Consider the following 18,110-nt stretch of genomic DNA (forward strand, 5'->3'; position numbering starts at 1 on the left):
TGACCACTATGACCAATCACTGATATGCTCCTTTATTCCCAGAAAAGCCACTTCTGTTTTCTTGTTTTTGTTATTATTTGTGATTCTGGAACTTCTCGCAAGAATCGGGAAGCAGTACGACAATTAACAGGCCCCAAGCCTGGTCATATAAATGTATAAACAAGCCCCCTGTATAATATGTCATTTTGTATCTTGGCGTATTCTTGTTGGCTTAAATGCCAAAATACTGTCACTCTACATTATTGTTCTTAAATAACTTACTTGATTTCTCTTCTAAACAGATAGCTTGCCTAAGGATGCCCTTATAAACAGTTGCACCTCATTTCTAAACTACATCAGATCGGGTTTCACAAAGATTATGGGGCTAAAAAATATATTGTTTTGCTTGGTTTGGGAGAGTCAAGATGAAATACTTACATTTACTTGAAATTCTCTGGATATTATATGTCCTCCAGGAAGCCTTTCTGGACTCTTCGCTACCAGGATTAGGCCCTTCCTCTTTGTGCTACCCTGTCCTCACTTGTATTTATTTTATGGTTGTTTCTTCCTCTAGACTCTGAGATCCTTGTGGCAGGGATTGGTCTGCCAGCATCCAGCAAAATACATGACATATAGTAGGTGCTTAAAAAAGTGTTCAGTGGATGAATAAACACTAAGGTTATGAGCCTGTGACTTTCCAGTCTATCCACTTACACATTTTATTTTTCCTGACAACGGTGGAAGCCACAATTTGGCGAATTTGATGAGTGATCATTAAATCATCAAGTCTTGGACTATTTGATAATTTAGCTCATGGCCTACAAATACGACCATTTTCAAGGTTTGAATTGATGGGCTTAATTTTTCCTTGATATTATGAATAGCACTTACATTAACACCAGTAACCCCTTTTACGCAAAGTCTTCAGAGTGCCGCTGACACTGACCCCCCCCCCAAAGGGAAACAACAATCTGTATATAAATTTCAGTACCTGATTTTGAATTTCAGGGCAGGGGGGGCGGGATGTCATTTTGTAGCCAGCAGGGAAAGTCAGGAGTGTCGGGAAGCGGCACGTGTTGCCATTGCCCCCGCGGAATAGTGTCAGACCAATAGGCGTGTGCGAAGCACTTTTATGGACGGTATAAATATTTTGAGCTGGAGGCATCGTTACCAGCTGCTATTTTCCTTCCTCAGGACCAGCTGTCCAGGAGCATCCCGGACCGGAGCCAGGCACATTCGGGACTTGGATCTGACCAAGGGCGGCAGCAGCCGGGCTGGTGCAGCGATGTCGGTGGTCGAAGAAAGCCGGCCCTTTGCTCAGCAGCTCTCTAACGTCTACTTCACCATCCTCTCACTGTTCTGTTTCAAGCTCTTTGTGAAAATCAGCCTCGCCATCCTCAGTCACTTCTACATAGTGAAAGGCAACCGCAAGGAGGCGGCCCGGATAGCGGCTGAATTTTACGGAGTAACCCAAGGACAAGGTATGTTCACGGCCTGCGCTCGTGTTTCGCGTTGACTTTATCTTGCATGCACAGTCCAAGAAAACATCCCATGTTTCCCTTAGGGACTGCTTCAGAGCGAATATTCTGCCAACTTCTCGTTGCGGGAAATATTTAACTCCCTTCATGGCCCCATAAAAAAAAAAATTACTTTTTCTGGGTTAATGAAATCAAGGCACCATTGCAGGATAGCCTCACGGAAGCATAGTTTTAAATATATATCAATATTTTCCTATTCATAAATATTTTCTAACTTTTAACATTTCATGTGCCACGCCATGCGTTCACAGGCTTCATTTACTGATTGCACTTCAACTGTCCTTTAATATACCTGAGATTTTATGATTTTTTAAATCAAGTCTTTAGTTATATGGAAAAATAATTGTTATAAGAGAAGATTTGAAGGTTTTATTGGTTTCTCACAATTTTTATTTGACCAAGGTTAACTGCTTCATTATAAAGTAAAGCACAATGTGGTGAATATTAAGATTTATGCCATATGTTTTCCTGATGGAATTGTTGTTGCCTTTGCTCAATCTGTAAAAAATTGATTATATGAGGATAGGAACATGAATTAACAAATGTTAACATGTATGCAACCACGTACATCCATCATGCTTCGTACAAGAAATTAAAGTGTGAGACTAAATGAGAAATGATCACTTTGACCCTCAACCTGAAAGGCTGTAAAACCATTTCCATTCTATTGCACTGATATTCTGTATAATAAAAGCAATTCTTAGGTTGGGCTTCAAGGTGACATTTTAATTTCTTAGAGCCTTTTGATTAATTTCTGGTTTGAAAATCATCAGGCAAGCATGCACATTTTACAGCCCTACATACCTCTAAAGTAACTTTAATTTTCAGAATCAAAATACACTATCACATAATTAGAGAGTGTAATTTATTGTTTTTTTAAAAAAAGAATGCTTAGAGTAGAAAGCTTACCTTCTTAAAATCTGTTTTTCTACATTTTTCAATGTGTGGAATAACTTATTTTAAAATCTAGGCGACTCTGTAGATACATGGAAAGTTGAATAAAGGTAGAAAATCTTTTTTGGTGTATGAGATAGATAAGGAGAGTACATTTTTCCTGAGGAAGATTTTGTTCTTATGCAAAGTGAACAAGGATGAAACTCTCACAAGGAAGATGGGATCTAGAGAAATAGACAATATTTAATCCCTCACCCACGAGCTCTGCTTCAGACCAGGTATAAGTATTTAAATGTGGCATACATCATGTTGGTAAATGGAATATTTTGTTGTTTAAAAACCAGCAAACATAGGAGACTAGATTTTAAAACAAAATCCGTATTTTAATTTTATTTTTTTAAACCCGTATTTTTAGATATATGACTGAATAGGCTATGCGATCATAAGGTGAGAAAGTTTACTGTCACGGGCAGCCCATAGCTCATTACCTTATACTCAAATCTCGTCTATGTATTGTGAGAATTGCCATGCATAAAAACTGAAGTATTGGCTAAAAATCCACCATTTTTGGTGGATTGACAAGGGTTTTAGAAGAAGCTTTGGAATCTCCTTTTGTACTTATTTACAAATATAAAGAAATACTTGTCCCCTCTTTAGCCTGATCTCAGTGTGCTCATGCTGGGAGGTCATGGGAATATGTGAAATGGCTTCCATGTTCCTGCCTACTTTTATGAGTCTGTGTTAAGATATATTAGAGCTCTAGGATTATATCCCAAAAAGGAGAGAAAGAAATCCACACTCACTAATAGAAAATACTTTTCCTGGGAATAAAAATGGGGAACATAGAGTTTTCAAATGTTTGTTTTCTGTTATTTTTAATTTTGTATCTGTTTAACAAAATTCTCCCTTCCTATAGCTTGCATTAGTCTATATACTAAACAATGCAATATATTATTATAATTTTTATTCAGTGTAAGCATAGTTAGTCTCCAATTTTATTTTAATATTAGGAGGACAGTCAGGAACCTTACAAGCTCTTTCTTGGTCTACCTCTAAGAATTAATTCTTCCTTGCCTAGGAAATTATTACTTTCTCTATTTTAACATAGCTTTTTCTTTTATTTACTACTACTAAACTTATTTTTATTTTGTTTATGTTTTTATGATTTATCAGGCTTAATTATCTTTGTTTAATCTAGCAATTTCCTCCTTCCTAGCAGAGATTATCACCTTCATTCCATTCTGAATTAGGTTTCTCATTCCTGCTTTCAAGACTTAGCCAGATCATTCCCCAACATTTCTGATGTGGAGCTGCCAAAATCCATGAAATATGAGATGATGTGTGTATTTTCACGTCTTTCATAATCATGGAAGACCCTGTTGACAACTTTCTGGATGTCCTCCCCATGAGCTGTAGTGCTTTGGTATGAAATAAAAGGAAGTCTGTCTTCCCAGATACGGTTGCAAATCAGCTCATTGTATTAGACAAATATGGGATGAGCTTTCTTAATGCACTTTCCAATCAGGCTTGAGACCAAGGTATGATTACACAACAAGAATACTGAAAAGCAACATGGTAACTAAAATCGCTTAAGATTGCTCCCTTCTTGATCCCTTTGCTATGCCTATAAACCTTAGAAATCTGCATTTTCATCCCTTTATTAACTCTGCCATCATATTGAAGGGACTCGATAGGATTTTCTGTGTCTCTGTCTCCCTGTATGGTTCTTGCTGTTAAGTGTCCTGGTGATAGTGTCCACATATCAGAGGTCTAGTCTGTGTTTAAAGCTAACACTTGACTTTGAGACTGAGTGAGACTAACGAGTGGAACGGTGTCTCCAGCTGTAACATCAGACAATGCGGAGAGCAGGGGAAGATGCAGGGGAGAACACTGATCTTCTGATATCACTCCAAGGGCTTGGAAGAAGCCACGTGCCACTAGTAACCCATGGACACTTGGAGAGAGAGCTCCCCTCCTCTGCTAAGGGTCATACCTTTCAAGTTCTATCTTAGGCTCTGAGGAGAGTTCAGTAGTTTTACCTACATGTGGACAAACAAGGTCAGTTCTAAGCACCTGTTTACTGAGCACCCCTGGTATGGAGGCATTGAAGAAACAGGATATAAAAAAGGCAAAATGTATTGTTCCCCACTGTAAGTAGGTTATTCTAGTTGAGGAGCTGGTATATCTACATATAATACTTACTTTCCAGATACATTAAATACTAAATGAGCCTAAAGACCGGAAAGGTCAGTTTCAGATTTGGACCTTCAGAGACATTTTTATGGAGGAGAAAGATCTTGAGTTGACCCCAGGAACCCAGGAACGAGCAGAGGCAGGAGTTGGAGTGCACCTAGGATATTAAGAGACAGTAGATTTGACCGGAGTCGAACTTTCATGCAGTAGAAAAATGGTAATAAATTGGGCACAGATATGAAAGAATTTGAACATCAGGCCAAGCAATTCAAACTCAACTTTGAAGGCAGTAGGAGTCACTGAGAGTGTTTGGTATGAGTGAAGGTAGGAAAATGGGAAGAGACACGTACAAAACGCTAATTTAAGGTTGATTTATACAGTAGTGATCTTTGGAGTTGGGCAGTGGGACAGGTTTGAAGTAGGTAGACCAGTTAGGCCCGTGCCCCTCATAAAGAGATGAGGACCTAGACTTGTTTGGTGGTAGTGGTGGTGTGGATAGAAAAGAAAGGATGACAACAAAAAATAAATAAAAAGGAGAAAAGGAAAAAGAATGAATCTGATGATACCTTAAATAGCATTGGCAGAGAGAGTAAATGTTACCTTGGGGTCTCCCAGAATTAGTTATAACAAAGGAAAAGCCTGTCATTCAGAAAGATGAATTACCCACCCAGGCGAGCCTGCAGTTCCCAGCCTCTGCCACCCCAGAGAGCTGGGTCTTCAGCGGCTTGGTGAGTCTGGTGGGTCACCTGTCTCTAGTGTGAAATGTCAGTGTGAATCAGGAAGTCATAGAACTAGAATCTGAATTCCAGCCTTGCCCTTGATTTATTTACTGTTTATTCCCTTTGTTCCACCTTTTTATCACCAAGCGACATTCCGGTTATGACTTGGCTCTCCATCCGCGTCTGTCCACAGAGAGAGAATGTGCTGGCTTTTGCCCCTGGAGTGTTTCAGTCCGTCTGACATTTATGGTTCTCGCTGTAAATTACTATGTTTGCATCTTGACATCACTCTTTAGTGCTCTGTGCTCTTTGAGTTGTAAGTCCACCTCTGAGATGTGATTTTGCTCCAGCTTTGCTGACAGATCAGGTTTCCAAGCCTGCAAGGCCATGGGCCAAATGTTAGAGGGTGGAAAATTCATCGAGGTAATGTCTCTGTGAGGCTGCTTGAGAAACAATCTAGGGACACCCAACCTCTTTGGGTGCTCCTTTCAGGGTTGAGGCTTTATATAGACTACAGAATGTATGTAGAATCATCTGGTAGAATATTTGTGCTTGTGATTTCATAAATTTGATTTCAGGGTTGCCATTAAGCATGCTTTGTTTGTTTTTTGGTGAGTCTGTTGTTGACACTTGGAAATAGGATATGGGGTAAACGTGCACCACTAGTCAAACGGCAAAAGGACTTGTCATTCCAGAGAATAGTGTAACCTGGGTAGGAAAAGCAGCTAGAATTTTGTATGATGTAATATTCTTTCTCCATCGGTAAAGTCCATCCCAGGTTTAAAAACAGCTTTAAGAATTTAACTTTATAACAGACGCCAGCAAGTGCAGCAGTCATATCCATTATACCTGTGGCCAAGGAGCAACTTGTTTCATATGAGTTTTGGTGCTACCATGTTGGTTGTCTATGAGGTTAGTTATGTTGAGAACATTTCTCAGAATCTCAGCAATGACACACTTCAAGCCAACCTGTAGAATGACTTCTTTCATGCTGTTCATTGTATAAAGGTGTAAAAATACCTTGAAGATGTGAGAGTTTGGGGACACATTTTCTATACTTAGGCGGAAAAACACCACCTGAGAATAACTGGAATCAATGGAACTGCTCTTCTATCACAACAGACACGACATTATAATCAAAAGTGCTACCAAAAAACATTTTAAGAGACTTTAATTCTGCCCATGTTCTGCTATTTTTTGGAAATGCCAGAGCACTTTTTTTGGAAGGAACCATTATAATACTGTGAATTAGAACAGGAATCTGGGAGCAAACTTTCCAAGTTTACAAAAGACTTTGTCATAGTTTAATGTATTAATATTGTTCCTCTTCCTGTATATTTGGAGAAATGCATGGAATTTTGGAATTAAAGAACCCGGCATAGCTCATGATAGCTTAGGAGGGATGAGTTTTCCTAGGGCTATTCTTCCCATACCTTTTACTTGTGTGTCTTCTATGTCAAAGGCCTATGCTAGGCATGAAGGATAAAATATACACACAAACCACAGTCTCTCTCCTAAAGATGTGTATAGTCTAGTGGGAGAGACAAAGAGAGAAAATCAAGTAATTTAAAGCATGGTGAGTGCTATTATACAAAGCTGAAGAGGTGCTCGGGGAGCACAGAAGAGCAAGTATGCAGATAAGAAGAGCTCTGCCCTGGGTTCACCAGTTAAATAAAAGCTGTGCTAAGCCCATGCATATTCTCTCCCACAATCATGCATGTGTCCTTATTCATAATGCTTGAAAGCTCCCCCGTTCCCCACTGTTACCCTCTGTTCTTTCCATCGCTCAATCTACTATTATTATTATTTCTAAGAATTTGTTTTTTTAGGAAAAGAGCAAGTGTGCTCATTGCTTATCCACTAAGCCTTTTGAAGAATGACACGTATTCTGGGGAACAATTTCAAAATGAAGTTTATATATAGGTGACATTGTTATAGTCAACTCTCAAATTTTTATATAATGAGGACAGTTAAAGGATGAAAACTAGGTCTCTGCTTTCCAATTTGGTATCTTTTTCAGAAGGTGGTAAATTATTAAAATAAGCTGCTTCTCTTGTTAATTGACATAACTGATACAATTTTGAATTTAATTCAGTTCAATAAATACTTGGATACCTACTCTGTTCCTGGTACAATATTATGTGCTACATGTACATGGACGGATACGTATATGTGTATATATGTGGGTGTACATGCAAATAATTACCATATATAGTATATGAGTTGCTTTCTGAGTAACAGGAGACTTGGGTCAGCGGAGCCAAACCTTGCACATATAAAACAAGCAAACAGCAAGCAAGTAGAAATTCATAAGGTGCTACATTGAACACAGTGAAGTTCTGCAATGAATGTTCTCTAAGAAGGTCCGTTGCGAGTATCAGTCCCTTCCTGAGAGAAGGTGGAGCTCAAGGTGAAACTTCAAAGGCAGAACATATCTGGTTATGTACAAGTGTGGATGAAACCAAGCTGACTCTAAAGAAAAAGAGAACTTTTAGTTGTGGAACTGAACAAGCGTGGCTCATGGGGGCAAATGTTAAAGGATAAATGTTAGGTGAGGAGACAGAGACAGATGGTTGGTGCCAAAGTGAAAAATAAATACACATGTTCTCAAATCACACATCCAAAGTAAAGGGTTCTATTAAGAGTTTTCTAATGACTTTACTGGATTCAGCCTACAAGAAAGAGCCACTAGGTAATGATGGAAATCAGTGCCACCATGAGTATTTTACAAAATCTTGTGTGTAATGAGTCAACATGTCATTGCATGTGTTCTGTGAACTACATCTCAGAGAAGGTCGAATACCTCCTGGGCGCTGAGTCGGCTGTGCACATCCTCAGGGTGGCTCCGTGGCAGCTCCTTGGATTCCGGCTTCAATCTTGACACATTAAGCTCATTTTCTAACCTGGGGAAGAGAGAGGAAAGTTTATCCCCAGCAACACATGGACCATGTCAATGAAAGCAGGGGGGTTATTTGGAACGCCTCTTCCTCCAAAATCACCCTCCAATAGATTTTTTTTAAAAAAAGAAAGTGTTTGGTTACAGGCTATGTAGAACTTTTGGCATTTCTTCTTTACCAGCTGCATAAAGAACAAATCATTCATTCTTTCCAGCCCTCTCACAGCAACACTATCAAGCAGACCACTGGCTTTTGAGACTGGAAGTGCCCCAAGAACATCAGCTCAGGGAAGGAGAGGCTTACAGAGTCTCATAAATTGTTAAATTGTTAGCACTTCCAGGTGGCCTGTAATTAAACCAGTCCATTCTGTGAAATTTAGGTTGAAGAGGACATATTTAGAAGGGTCTCTTCTCTCAATCCTGTAATTCTTCATTGGCTACTGTGGGATGGGATTTTAAAAATCTGTCCGCTAAGTAGATTTAGGAGTTTTCTAGAAGAGCCTCAGGGACTGAGAGACTAGGGCGGTGCTTGGGGACAAGTTCCCATGGGCCCCCTTTCCCTTCCTGAACAGAACAACTCTACTTTCATGAATCTTCGGACGTTGGACTTCAAGAGGCATTTTTCCTTAAAGAAAAGAAGAAAATAATGTTTAAAACTAAACTGTCCCAGTTTATTTAAAATATTATGTGAGTTACGTGCATCTTTACAGACCCTAACCACCCTGTAAAATGAGTCATAACTGAATATCCGTTCCACATTCTTTCCTAGGGATTAGAACAACAGCAAACATTTGGGGCCCGTCAGGAATGGACATAACTATGTCAGATGGCACAAAGGCAAATCTCTCTCCATGAGAGCAGCTAAAATTTCCATGTCACCATTACTTACTGAGCAAAATAGAAGCATTCAGAAATACATAAACTCTTTCCAGAAGGCTCATGGTCTTAAACTATGGGCAGAGTACAAACAAACTGAAATTCAATATGGAAATGCCATTGATGTTCTTAAATAGAAACACCAGGTCATCTCCGTCCTCAAGTGTGCAGCTTGATTTAAATGAAAACTGACAATGATGCAATTAAAGTTAAGGCCTGTGCGTTGAAACTCTGCTCCTCGAATGTTCCTCGTTAGTTGATCGAGGCAGGTCGTCTGCTGCCAAAGTGCTAAAGGATGCTGGTCTTCCTCTAAAGAGTTCTCAACACACTGTGATAGCAGTTAAGTAATGAGCATGTAAGTCCTGATGACGCTGTGAGTGAATTCCTCAGGAACAACCCCACACATCTTTGATTAACCGCTGGAAGATTGATAAGCCACTTCTGTTTTCCAAACTCGACCTCCTTCACTAGAGGAATGATGATTCCCCGCATCCATCAAGAGAAAGTAGTAATTTATAGAACGAAATGATGCACCGAAGGAATTTCTGAATTTTGGAAAGCTTGGTGTCTTATTTCCCTCGTGAGCCATGATCCAGGATGGGGAATTAGGACAAGGAAAAGAGCCAGTTCCTTTAGAGTTCAAATACATAAAATCACAGATCTGTTGAGTCTGGGAAGGGAATGAATGCTTCTTCATAGTGACTCTCCAAGAACTAAAAGAAAAGGAGCTAAAGGAAAATTTGAGCATTTATCTCTGTGTCTTTTCCCTGTAGGTATGATGAAACTGCTCATCCAGTAAAATCTAGCAGAGGAGTGAAGTTTTAGGGCTACTTACCATTTTTCAAAGAAATCAACAAAATAAGCCTGGTTTGCGTTGGAGAGACTATCTCCTGTATAGTGAATATTAAGTCCTAAAACGATGCTTGCGTATCTAATTGGTGTGACATTCCAGGAATGTGAAAGAAAGGGAAATCTGTTTAAGTAAGCTCAAATTTAGGGTCCATTGGAAGTAACGAAAATATTTTTTAAATGATTTTTGTTTATGAAAGTTAATTGGATTCAATGATTGAGATTTTTATAATCATCTGAAGTTTAATTTTTAAAAGCACACACATGAGCAAAAACCTGATTCTATAGCATTATAATGAATACTTTGATTATTTTTAAAAAATAAGATTTTCAAAAGACAAAGTATTTAACTAGAAGGAGAAAAAAAGTTTGTAATTATCTAAAGCTCATGAGGCAAACTTGATTCCTGCTAAAAACTTGGATACTGAATTGTAACAGGACTACAGGGGGAAACTGCTGTTAGTCTAGAGAAGGAAATTATAATTTACTAAGCGAAAAGTCAGTTGGTCCTTGAAATAACTGAAATGGCAAATAGGAAAAACAATGCCTTGAATATTGAAGAAACTCAGCAAATATTTGTGGAATGAATAAAAGACCCCTGCATAAATCACACTGCTGGTAACATAGCGATTTAGTCACACATAAATTTTTCTATCATGGCACTTTTGAGATGTGTGGTCTTAGGAAAGTTGTTTAAAGTCTAGCCTCAGTTTCTTCATCACTAAAATGGACATAATGATATTTATTTCAGAGGGTTACCGTAAATTTTATACGGGATATAGTGTATTACCTAAACCACATGCCACAGTGTCTGGCCCCATGAATGTTAATTCTTTATATTGTACTTAAAAAAATTTTTAAAAACAGTACAAAAGTTCCCACAATTCAGTAACACAGAGAAGCATCAATAAGAAAAGATGGTGGAATTATCATGTTATATTTGCTAAACAGTCGCCGTAAGCAGGTAGTCACACTAGGACAAGTAAGTGTTCTGTCCCAGCATCATGCTGGCTCTTCAGGTATATGATTTCAGAACTTACGTGGTTGGTTTTATTTAAATGTCAATTTAAGAGTAACAAGCCGGAGCCCTGTGAAAGTTTAAGTTAAGTTGTCAACTGTTTCCAGTTAGTAACGAAAAGCATAGAATTTCAAGCCAAATCCAACTGGCTCCTGAGATTTTTCTCTCAACCACTTGGCTCTCCCACCACTGGTCTTTCACAAGGTGTGAACAGCGGCCTTGACAAAATCAAGCTTCAGGCTCCCCAGGTCTCTGTGCCGTCCACGGGATTTGTCTGCTGGCCCCTTCCAAACATAATTTTAAGTATTTAATATGCAAAATTTCCCCTAAATACAAGCAAAAAATGAGAAGTTGGTTCTGTGTCTTTAAGACTCAAGATATTCTTGTGATTCAGACATTTTTCTCTGACAGGCTTCACAAAAAACAAGGTTTTCTGAGCCATCACCTGGGATCGGAGCAAAGGGAGATAGCAGGCTTGGTTAGGATGCCGAGGACCTGGAGGGGATGCTACGTGGGCGGGCCAGTTCACAGCACGGGGTTTTTTTTGTTTTGTTTTGTTTTGTTTTTTGCTGTATGCGGGCCTCTCACCGCTGTGGCCTCCCCCGTTGCGGAGTACAGGCTCCGGACGCACAGGCTCAGCGGCCATGGCTCACGGGCTCAGCCGCTCCGCAGCATGTGGTATCCTCCCGGACCGGGGCATGAACCTGTGTCCCCTGCATCGGCAGGCGGACTTTCAACCACTGCGCCACCAGGGAAGCCCCAGCACGGGGTTTTAAATGACTTGCAGACATTTTTTCTACCATCATATTACTCTGTCTAAGAAACTCCTCTTGCCAGAAATTCTTTGGACGGAAATGTTTTCCTGGGCAAACTGGTCAGGTACCTGGTTATGAGTATACTGTAGAAAGCCTGGGCTTTTCTGGAAGGGCTTTATGATGAGTGTGTCATGGCGTGTGACAGTGACATGGAACAGCACACTTCCGGCTGCTCTGTTATCGTGGCCACCAGAGAAAGGGCTGAAGCTTCTTAACCTCCAGCATCGCAAAGCCCGGGGTGTTAACTTCCTCCGCCAAACTGTCCTCCTCACCCTTTTATTTTTTTCTCTTAATCCCTGGCAGCTTTTTGAAAAGGGAAGACAAAAACCAATACTGACAGCACTAACAGTGAAGAGCTGAGTCAGCCTGTTCAGGGATTTGGCTTTTTTCCTTTATTTTCTCTGCTTTTTTTTCTGCCAGCTGGTCTCTCCAGGAAGCAAGCAAAACATAGTTTTTCACTGGACATATCTTACAAAAAAGTGGGGTTTTTTTCTTATGAAGAAAGAGGGAAAAAACCCTTTTTCTTAAAAAAAAATAAGCGGACTATATCTGGGAAGAAGATGCAGAATTATATCACAGAATCATTGAATAACCTCAAAGTCTATCAGTATTTTAAATTATCTGGGAACCTAGGCACAGGTTTGCAAAATAGCCCTCCAAGAACTTTTAAGGAGCCCTTGCTTCTTTATTGGGCCACGGCAAGGATTATCTGAAGCTGACTAAGCCTCTACTAAGAGAATAGTAAATCACAAATAATGATCGTGTCTTCTTTCTTCAGCATGAGACCATTAAGCTGTATATAGTACCATACCACGGGGGAACAGGAATATTAAGGCTGTTCGTTGGCAGGTCGGGCTAGCGTCCCTCCTTCAGTGTCCATGACCAAGCTCAAGCGCCAGTCAGAAACCAGCTTTACTACTGAAAGTTTGGCAGGAGCATGGTGATGGACAAGGAACTTTCTCAAATCAGAATGTCTTATGGTGACTTCACAAACCGGAGAGTAGCATTTCTGAGATCACAGCAGTAAGTGACGGTTCCCCCAGATTTTCGGAAGGTAGCTCAGACTAGAGTAGTCTTCGGTAGACTCTTAAGGAATAATGCTGCAGATAGAATACTGGCCATTCGTTTTATGAGGTGATAGAAATCCAGCTCCGTGTTGTAATATCAGAAATTGAAATATTCTATAAGATATGCTATTTTTCAAAATAGCCAAATCTTAGGAGCTTTTAAAGCTATGTTTAGAACTTGCTAAAACACCGATCAAATGTATATACACCAGAATATGTGCACAGTTTTGCTTCATACGTTGTGTATAAAACAGCTTTTGGTAAATTACTGAATTTTCATATGATCATGTAAACTTGTTACTTAAAGGAGTTCCTTTGGAAATAATTCATTTTGTAAATATACATTTTTATGTACTACATTTTCTTAAATTGAGGTACATCTGTGTTGCTTTTCTAGTAAATATTCTGTGGTTAATAATTGTAGAAGGAGGAGAAAATGAGAAATGGAAAAAAGTAAACATCCTCTTTACCATAAAGTGAACCCTTAGTTTCTCAAATTCTCGGCAATTGAACTTAATAGGGGGTGGTCAGCAAGTGTCTTTCTATTTCTAGCTTTGACTCGACCTACCCCACACTTCCTAGTGATAATGTCATATTTTTATTGTAATCCACGAAGTCTTTCCACATACACGATCCCTTTTCATCTCATCACTGACCTCTACAAACTACTAGATGGTATTATGCTTCTTTTACAGAGCTGGTAACAGAGGCTTAAATACATAGACTTGCTCAAGGTTATTGATCAAGTTAGAGGAAAGTGAGTCATGAGCCCTGGTCTTCTGACGTTGCCTCTGACATCGCCCATCTTGACCATTTGCAGCATTTTGTTTGTTTCATTTATACTATGAAACAAGCAGTGTTCTTTTTCCAGAGCTATCTCTGTGGCGGGTTGCAGTCTTTGTAATAATCCTTCCTAGACCCAGAATTACTTAATACTTTCTGTGCTGTTTTTTCCCCATCTGTGTGGTATCCCAAACAGATTCAACATTGACTGTCCCACCAAGTCAGATCATCACCAGCTTGTGTGTCTCGTGAAGACAGAGGTTCCTTTCACTCTCAGAGCTTGGAAAGATGCCTAGCACATGGCGGGTACTAAGTAAATATCCAAGGAAGGAAGGGAGAAAGGAAGAAGGGGAAAAGGAAGAGAGAGGGTGAGGGGATTCAAATTTTAAAATATGGATCTTATTACCACTTACCCCGGGGCATTGCCAATTCTAACCTTGCCTCGGCCAGTGGTGTGGCCCCTCTACATGCTGAATAAATGTTAACGGAGGGACCCTCAGAGTTAATTCTCAAAGAACAAATGAAGACAGAAAGTCAGTACTGCCCAGAAATTAAATCTATCACAAATGCCCCCACTCCTTCTTCTTAATCAGACCTACTGTCCCTTTTCTCTGATTCCTTTCAGCTTTATGCCTTGGCATTAGCCCTCCTCCCCAAATAAAACAGACCCTCAATGTACATTTTTTAACAGGAATAGTTAATGGCTGTGAATATCTTCAAACATCTTCTTCATTTCATATCAACTCAAAGATCTCTTGCCTTGTGGTGAGGAATGCTAGTTGTTTACCTTTTGATTTCTCATTTTAAGTGAGTGCATTTTTATTCTTAATATTTTAAACTCTCTGAGCCAAACTTCAACTATTATGAAACGTTTTCTCTCTGTTCATTTAAAATTGAACGCTCAACATGGTACTTCAGAGTGTGTATCGTGAACTGAAAACACACCAGACACCAGATATCAGAACTATAACTGACAGGGGATCGCTCTTTTTCTGTCTCTACAGCAAACCAGGAAATTGTCAAGTCTTAGAATGTGTTACAGAAGGGGTTTGGCTGATGTAACACTTGTTCTCAATACCTGCTGAGAACAATTCCTCTGGACTTCAGTTCTTCATCCTTTAAGCCACTCTGTATGTTACTCCTGGACCCCAGATTCATTCTTTCTTTCTTTCTTTATTTGGCTGCACCGGGTCTTAGTTGTGGCATGCGGGCTCTTAGTTGCGGCATGCGAGCTCTTAGTTGCGGCATGCGAGGTCTTAGTTGCGGCATGCGGGATCTAGTTCCCTGACCAGGGATCCAACCCAGGCCCCCTGCATTGGGAGCGCGGGATCTTAACCACTGGACCACCAGGGAAGTCCCTGGACCCCAAATTCTTTAGTACCTGTTTAAGTTAGCAGAGTGGTAGGAATAATAAAAATAAGTAAAATTTTTAAAAATCTTGCTTTTGCCTATACACACAACTGGCTCCTCATACACGGGCAGCTAGAGGATTACAATAGGAGGAATGGTCTGTTCCAGCGTCAGGAGCTCTCTTCTCTGTGGTTAAGGTAACAACAGGGAGAGAGAGAGCAGTAGCCCCCCAACGTGGGGTGGGCCTCCTACTGGGACGTAGTGGGGTGAGGACAGACTGCCCGCAGGACACTGGGCTGCTCTACCCGAGTGTATGGGACGTCGCCTTGCCAGGCAGATTTGGGGCTGAGGCCAGTACCCCTGGGCCTCTTGACTTCCTATGCTCTCTGCTCTAAGACCTACTTCTGCAAGCACGTTCACATGTCAGAAACACACGTCAGTGTGCCCCCTCTTCCCTTTTCATGACAAATGTCAAGATAAAACAAGCTAGCTGCTGCCAGCGCCTAAACCTACCCTGAGCGTGTGGTTAGTGGTGGTAAAACTATTTGTGGCTAGAACTGTGGGGAGGAGATGCATTACGTGTGAACTGTTCGGCCATTAAGCCCTTGTCCGTAGCGCATATCAGATTTTCCTCCCCGCAGCTGTCGTCCTCTGACTGGAGAGCACGGGTTGCTAGTTTCATTCCTTGTATGGGTTTGTGGCCTTTTTAAAACTTCACACTGGCGTTTGGGAGACCTGGAACAGTGTGATAACGAAGTGTGTAAAGAGAAGGAAAGGACAAGAAAAGTGTCATTTATGAGAAGAGTAAACACTACCCCAGTTCTTGGTTACTGCGCCAGGGGCTGTTCTAAACGTGTACAATTATAAACTCATTTAATCCTGACAAAAGTCTGATGACGTAGGTGCCATCGGTTATTAGGTCTGTTTTCGCCTTCCATATTTTATGTTCACTGGTTTCGATTTGTCTGCCTGTGGTTAAGGAGCAAATGTCACACGTTGGAAAAGCACATGCAGGAAGCAGACAGTCTCCGTTCCAGTCTTGCTTTGCTGGTAGCGCTCTGGGTTGCTCTGAGGACACCCCCTACACTCTCTCAACTTCAGTTTGTTTGTTTGTTTGTGTCTTCAACTTCAGCTTCTCTATCTGCAAAATGGAGGAGTTGGGCAAGATCGGTGGGTTTGGGACCTTTTATTTTTAAGCCATTGACTCTGTGTGTGTGTGTGTGTATGTGTGTGTGTCTGAATCTGGAAGCTCAAATTGTAAAGCTGCTGGAGTGGAAGCTGCATCGTTGGAAGAGAGAACCCGTGTTTTACAGATGCACTCAAAGTAGCTCTGCTGAACTCATAGGGCTCTTTGAAGCCATCCGTAAATCACAGAAGTTGATGGTATCTGAAGTCCACTCTGCTCTGAAACACATAGCGTTTCTTTCACGTTAACTACTGGTGAATCCCTTTTGTACCAGAGAAGCTTTTAGCACTCAGAACCCAAGCTACTCTTTGTGAATATATCACCCCCGTGACGTCACCTGCCTTAATCCAGAGCATGTAGAATGTTCTCACCTGAGCTGCTCAGAACAACTGTTTTGAGTCACCGAATATGTGTAACTGCAGTGATTTGAAAACAGTTCCTGCGCTCTTGCAGACAAGTTTTCGCGTTTTTACTTTGAGGATCACCCAGGGTCATTTGATGCATGCTGTTGGCAGTTTTGCCCTCGAGCCACGCTTGGGCACTGTTCCATCCTCCCCACTGTGCACACTCTCGGTGCTAAGAGACAGTCCCTGGGTCATCTTGGTGCTCTGTGTGTCCCGTGGAGGCGAACAGTAACCCCTCTGCACATCTGGGAGAAGGTCTGAAGTCTCTCACTGCCCTCAGTCGTAGAGCAGGTGTTCGGCAGATTTAGGCTGTCAGGGTGAGCAGGGAGGCCCCGAGAGTAAAGGACATCAGGGTAAGAAGAGCCATGTGCTTCCTTATCTCTTACTGGGGTGTTATGTTTTCTGCCAACCTCATCCTCTATTTTAAAATCTTTTTGGCTGCCCTCTCTTTATTAATTCACATCTTCTTAATCAAAAAATAAACTACATCAGGAAAAAAAATGAACAGAACTCATTTATAGAATTTAATAAAAGGCTGTAAAGCAGAAACCTGTTTAACCACGACCCAAGTCAAGAAGTGGAGCATCGTGGGAAGCCCAGAAGCCCTCCAGGTAAACCTTTATAACCACAACACCCTCCCTGTCCCCAAAGAGAGGGCGACTAACTTTTATTGTAATCATTTTCTTGCCTTTCTTTCTGGTTTTCACTTCTCTGAATACATCCCAAATTTATAAGGTTTCATTTGGTCTGTTTTTATTTTTTTTTTTTATTTTTTTTATTTATTTATTTTTTTTTGCGGTACGCGGGCCTCTCACTGTTGTGGCCTCTCCCGTTGCCGAGCACAGGGGCTCCGGACGCGCAGGCTCAGCGGCCATGGCTCACGGGCGCAGCCGCTCCGCGGCATGTGGGATCTTCCCGGACCGGGGCACGAACCTGTGTCCCCTGCATCGGCAGGCAGACTCTCAACCACTGCGCCACCAGGGAAGCCCTGTTTTTATTTTTTTAATATTTATTTATTTAATATTTATTTTTGTCTGCGTTGGGTCTTTGTTTCTGCACGCAGGCTTTCTCTAGTTGCGGCGAGCGGGGGCCACTCTTCATCGCGGTGCACGGGCCTCTCACTGTCGCGGCCAGTCTTGTTGAGGAGCACAAGCTCCAGACGCACAGGCTCAGTAGTTGTGGCTTACAGGCCTAGTTGCTCCGCGGCATGTGGGATCTTCCCAGACCAGGGCTCGAACCCGTGTCCCCTACATTGGCAGGCAGATTCTCAACCACTGCGCCACCAGGGAAGCCCCTGGTCTGTTTTTAAATTTTATATGAGTTGAGTCATCCACTAAACACTCTCTCATGATTTGCTTTTTTTCACTAAATGATATGATAGGAAGATCGATCTATGTGTATATGAAGTTCACTCATGTTCAATGCTATAAATTCCATTCCCAATTTAGAGTAATTACAAATGATATTGCTCTAAACGTCCAGTACAAATAAGTTGGTATAGCTCTAGGACTGGAATTGCCAGGTCAAACAGCACGAATATCTT

The 18,110-nt window shown here is 41.0% G+C and overlaps 1 protein-coding gene across 2 annotated transcripts in view; it reads left to right on the top strand.

The window, feature by feature from the left end:
* The window catches only part of ASB5 (ankyrin repeat and SOCS box containing 5), an 87,896-nt gene that overhangs the window by 35,340 nt on the left and 34,446 nt on the right, over window positions 1-18,110 (top strand). For both annotated transcript variants that reach the window (XM_032618233.1, XM_032618232.1), the window contains exon 2: window positions 1,174-1,460. In XM_032618233.1, coding sequence (XP_032474124.1) covers window positions 1,265-1,460 — 196 coding nt within the window. In that variant the 5' untranslated portion in view covers window positions 1,174-1,264. The remainder of the gene's footprint in view (window positions 1-1,173; window positions 1,461-18,110) is intronic.

Source organism: Phocoena sinus, chromosome 21, assembly GCF_008692025.1.
Source record: "Phocoena sinus isolate mPhoSin1 chromosome 21, mPhoSin1.pri, whole genome shotgun sequence".
Taxonomy (NCBI): Eukaryota; Metazoa; Chordata; class Mammalia; order Artiodactyla; family Phocoenidae; genus Phocoena; species Phocoena sinus.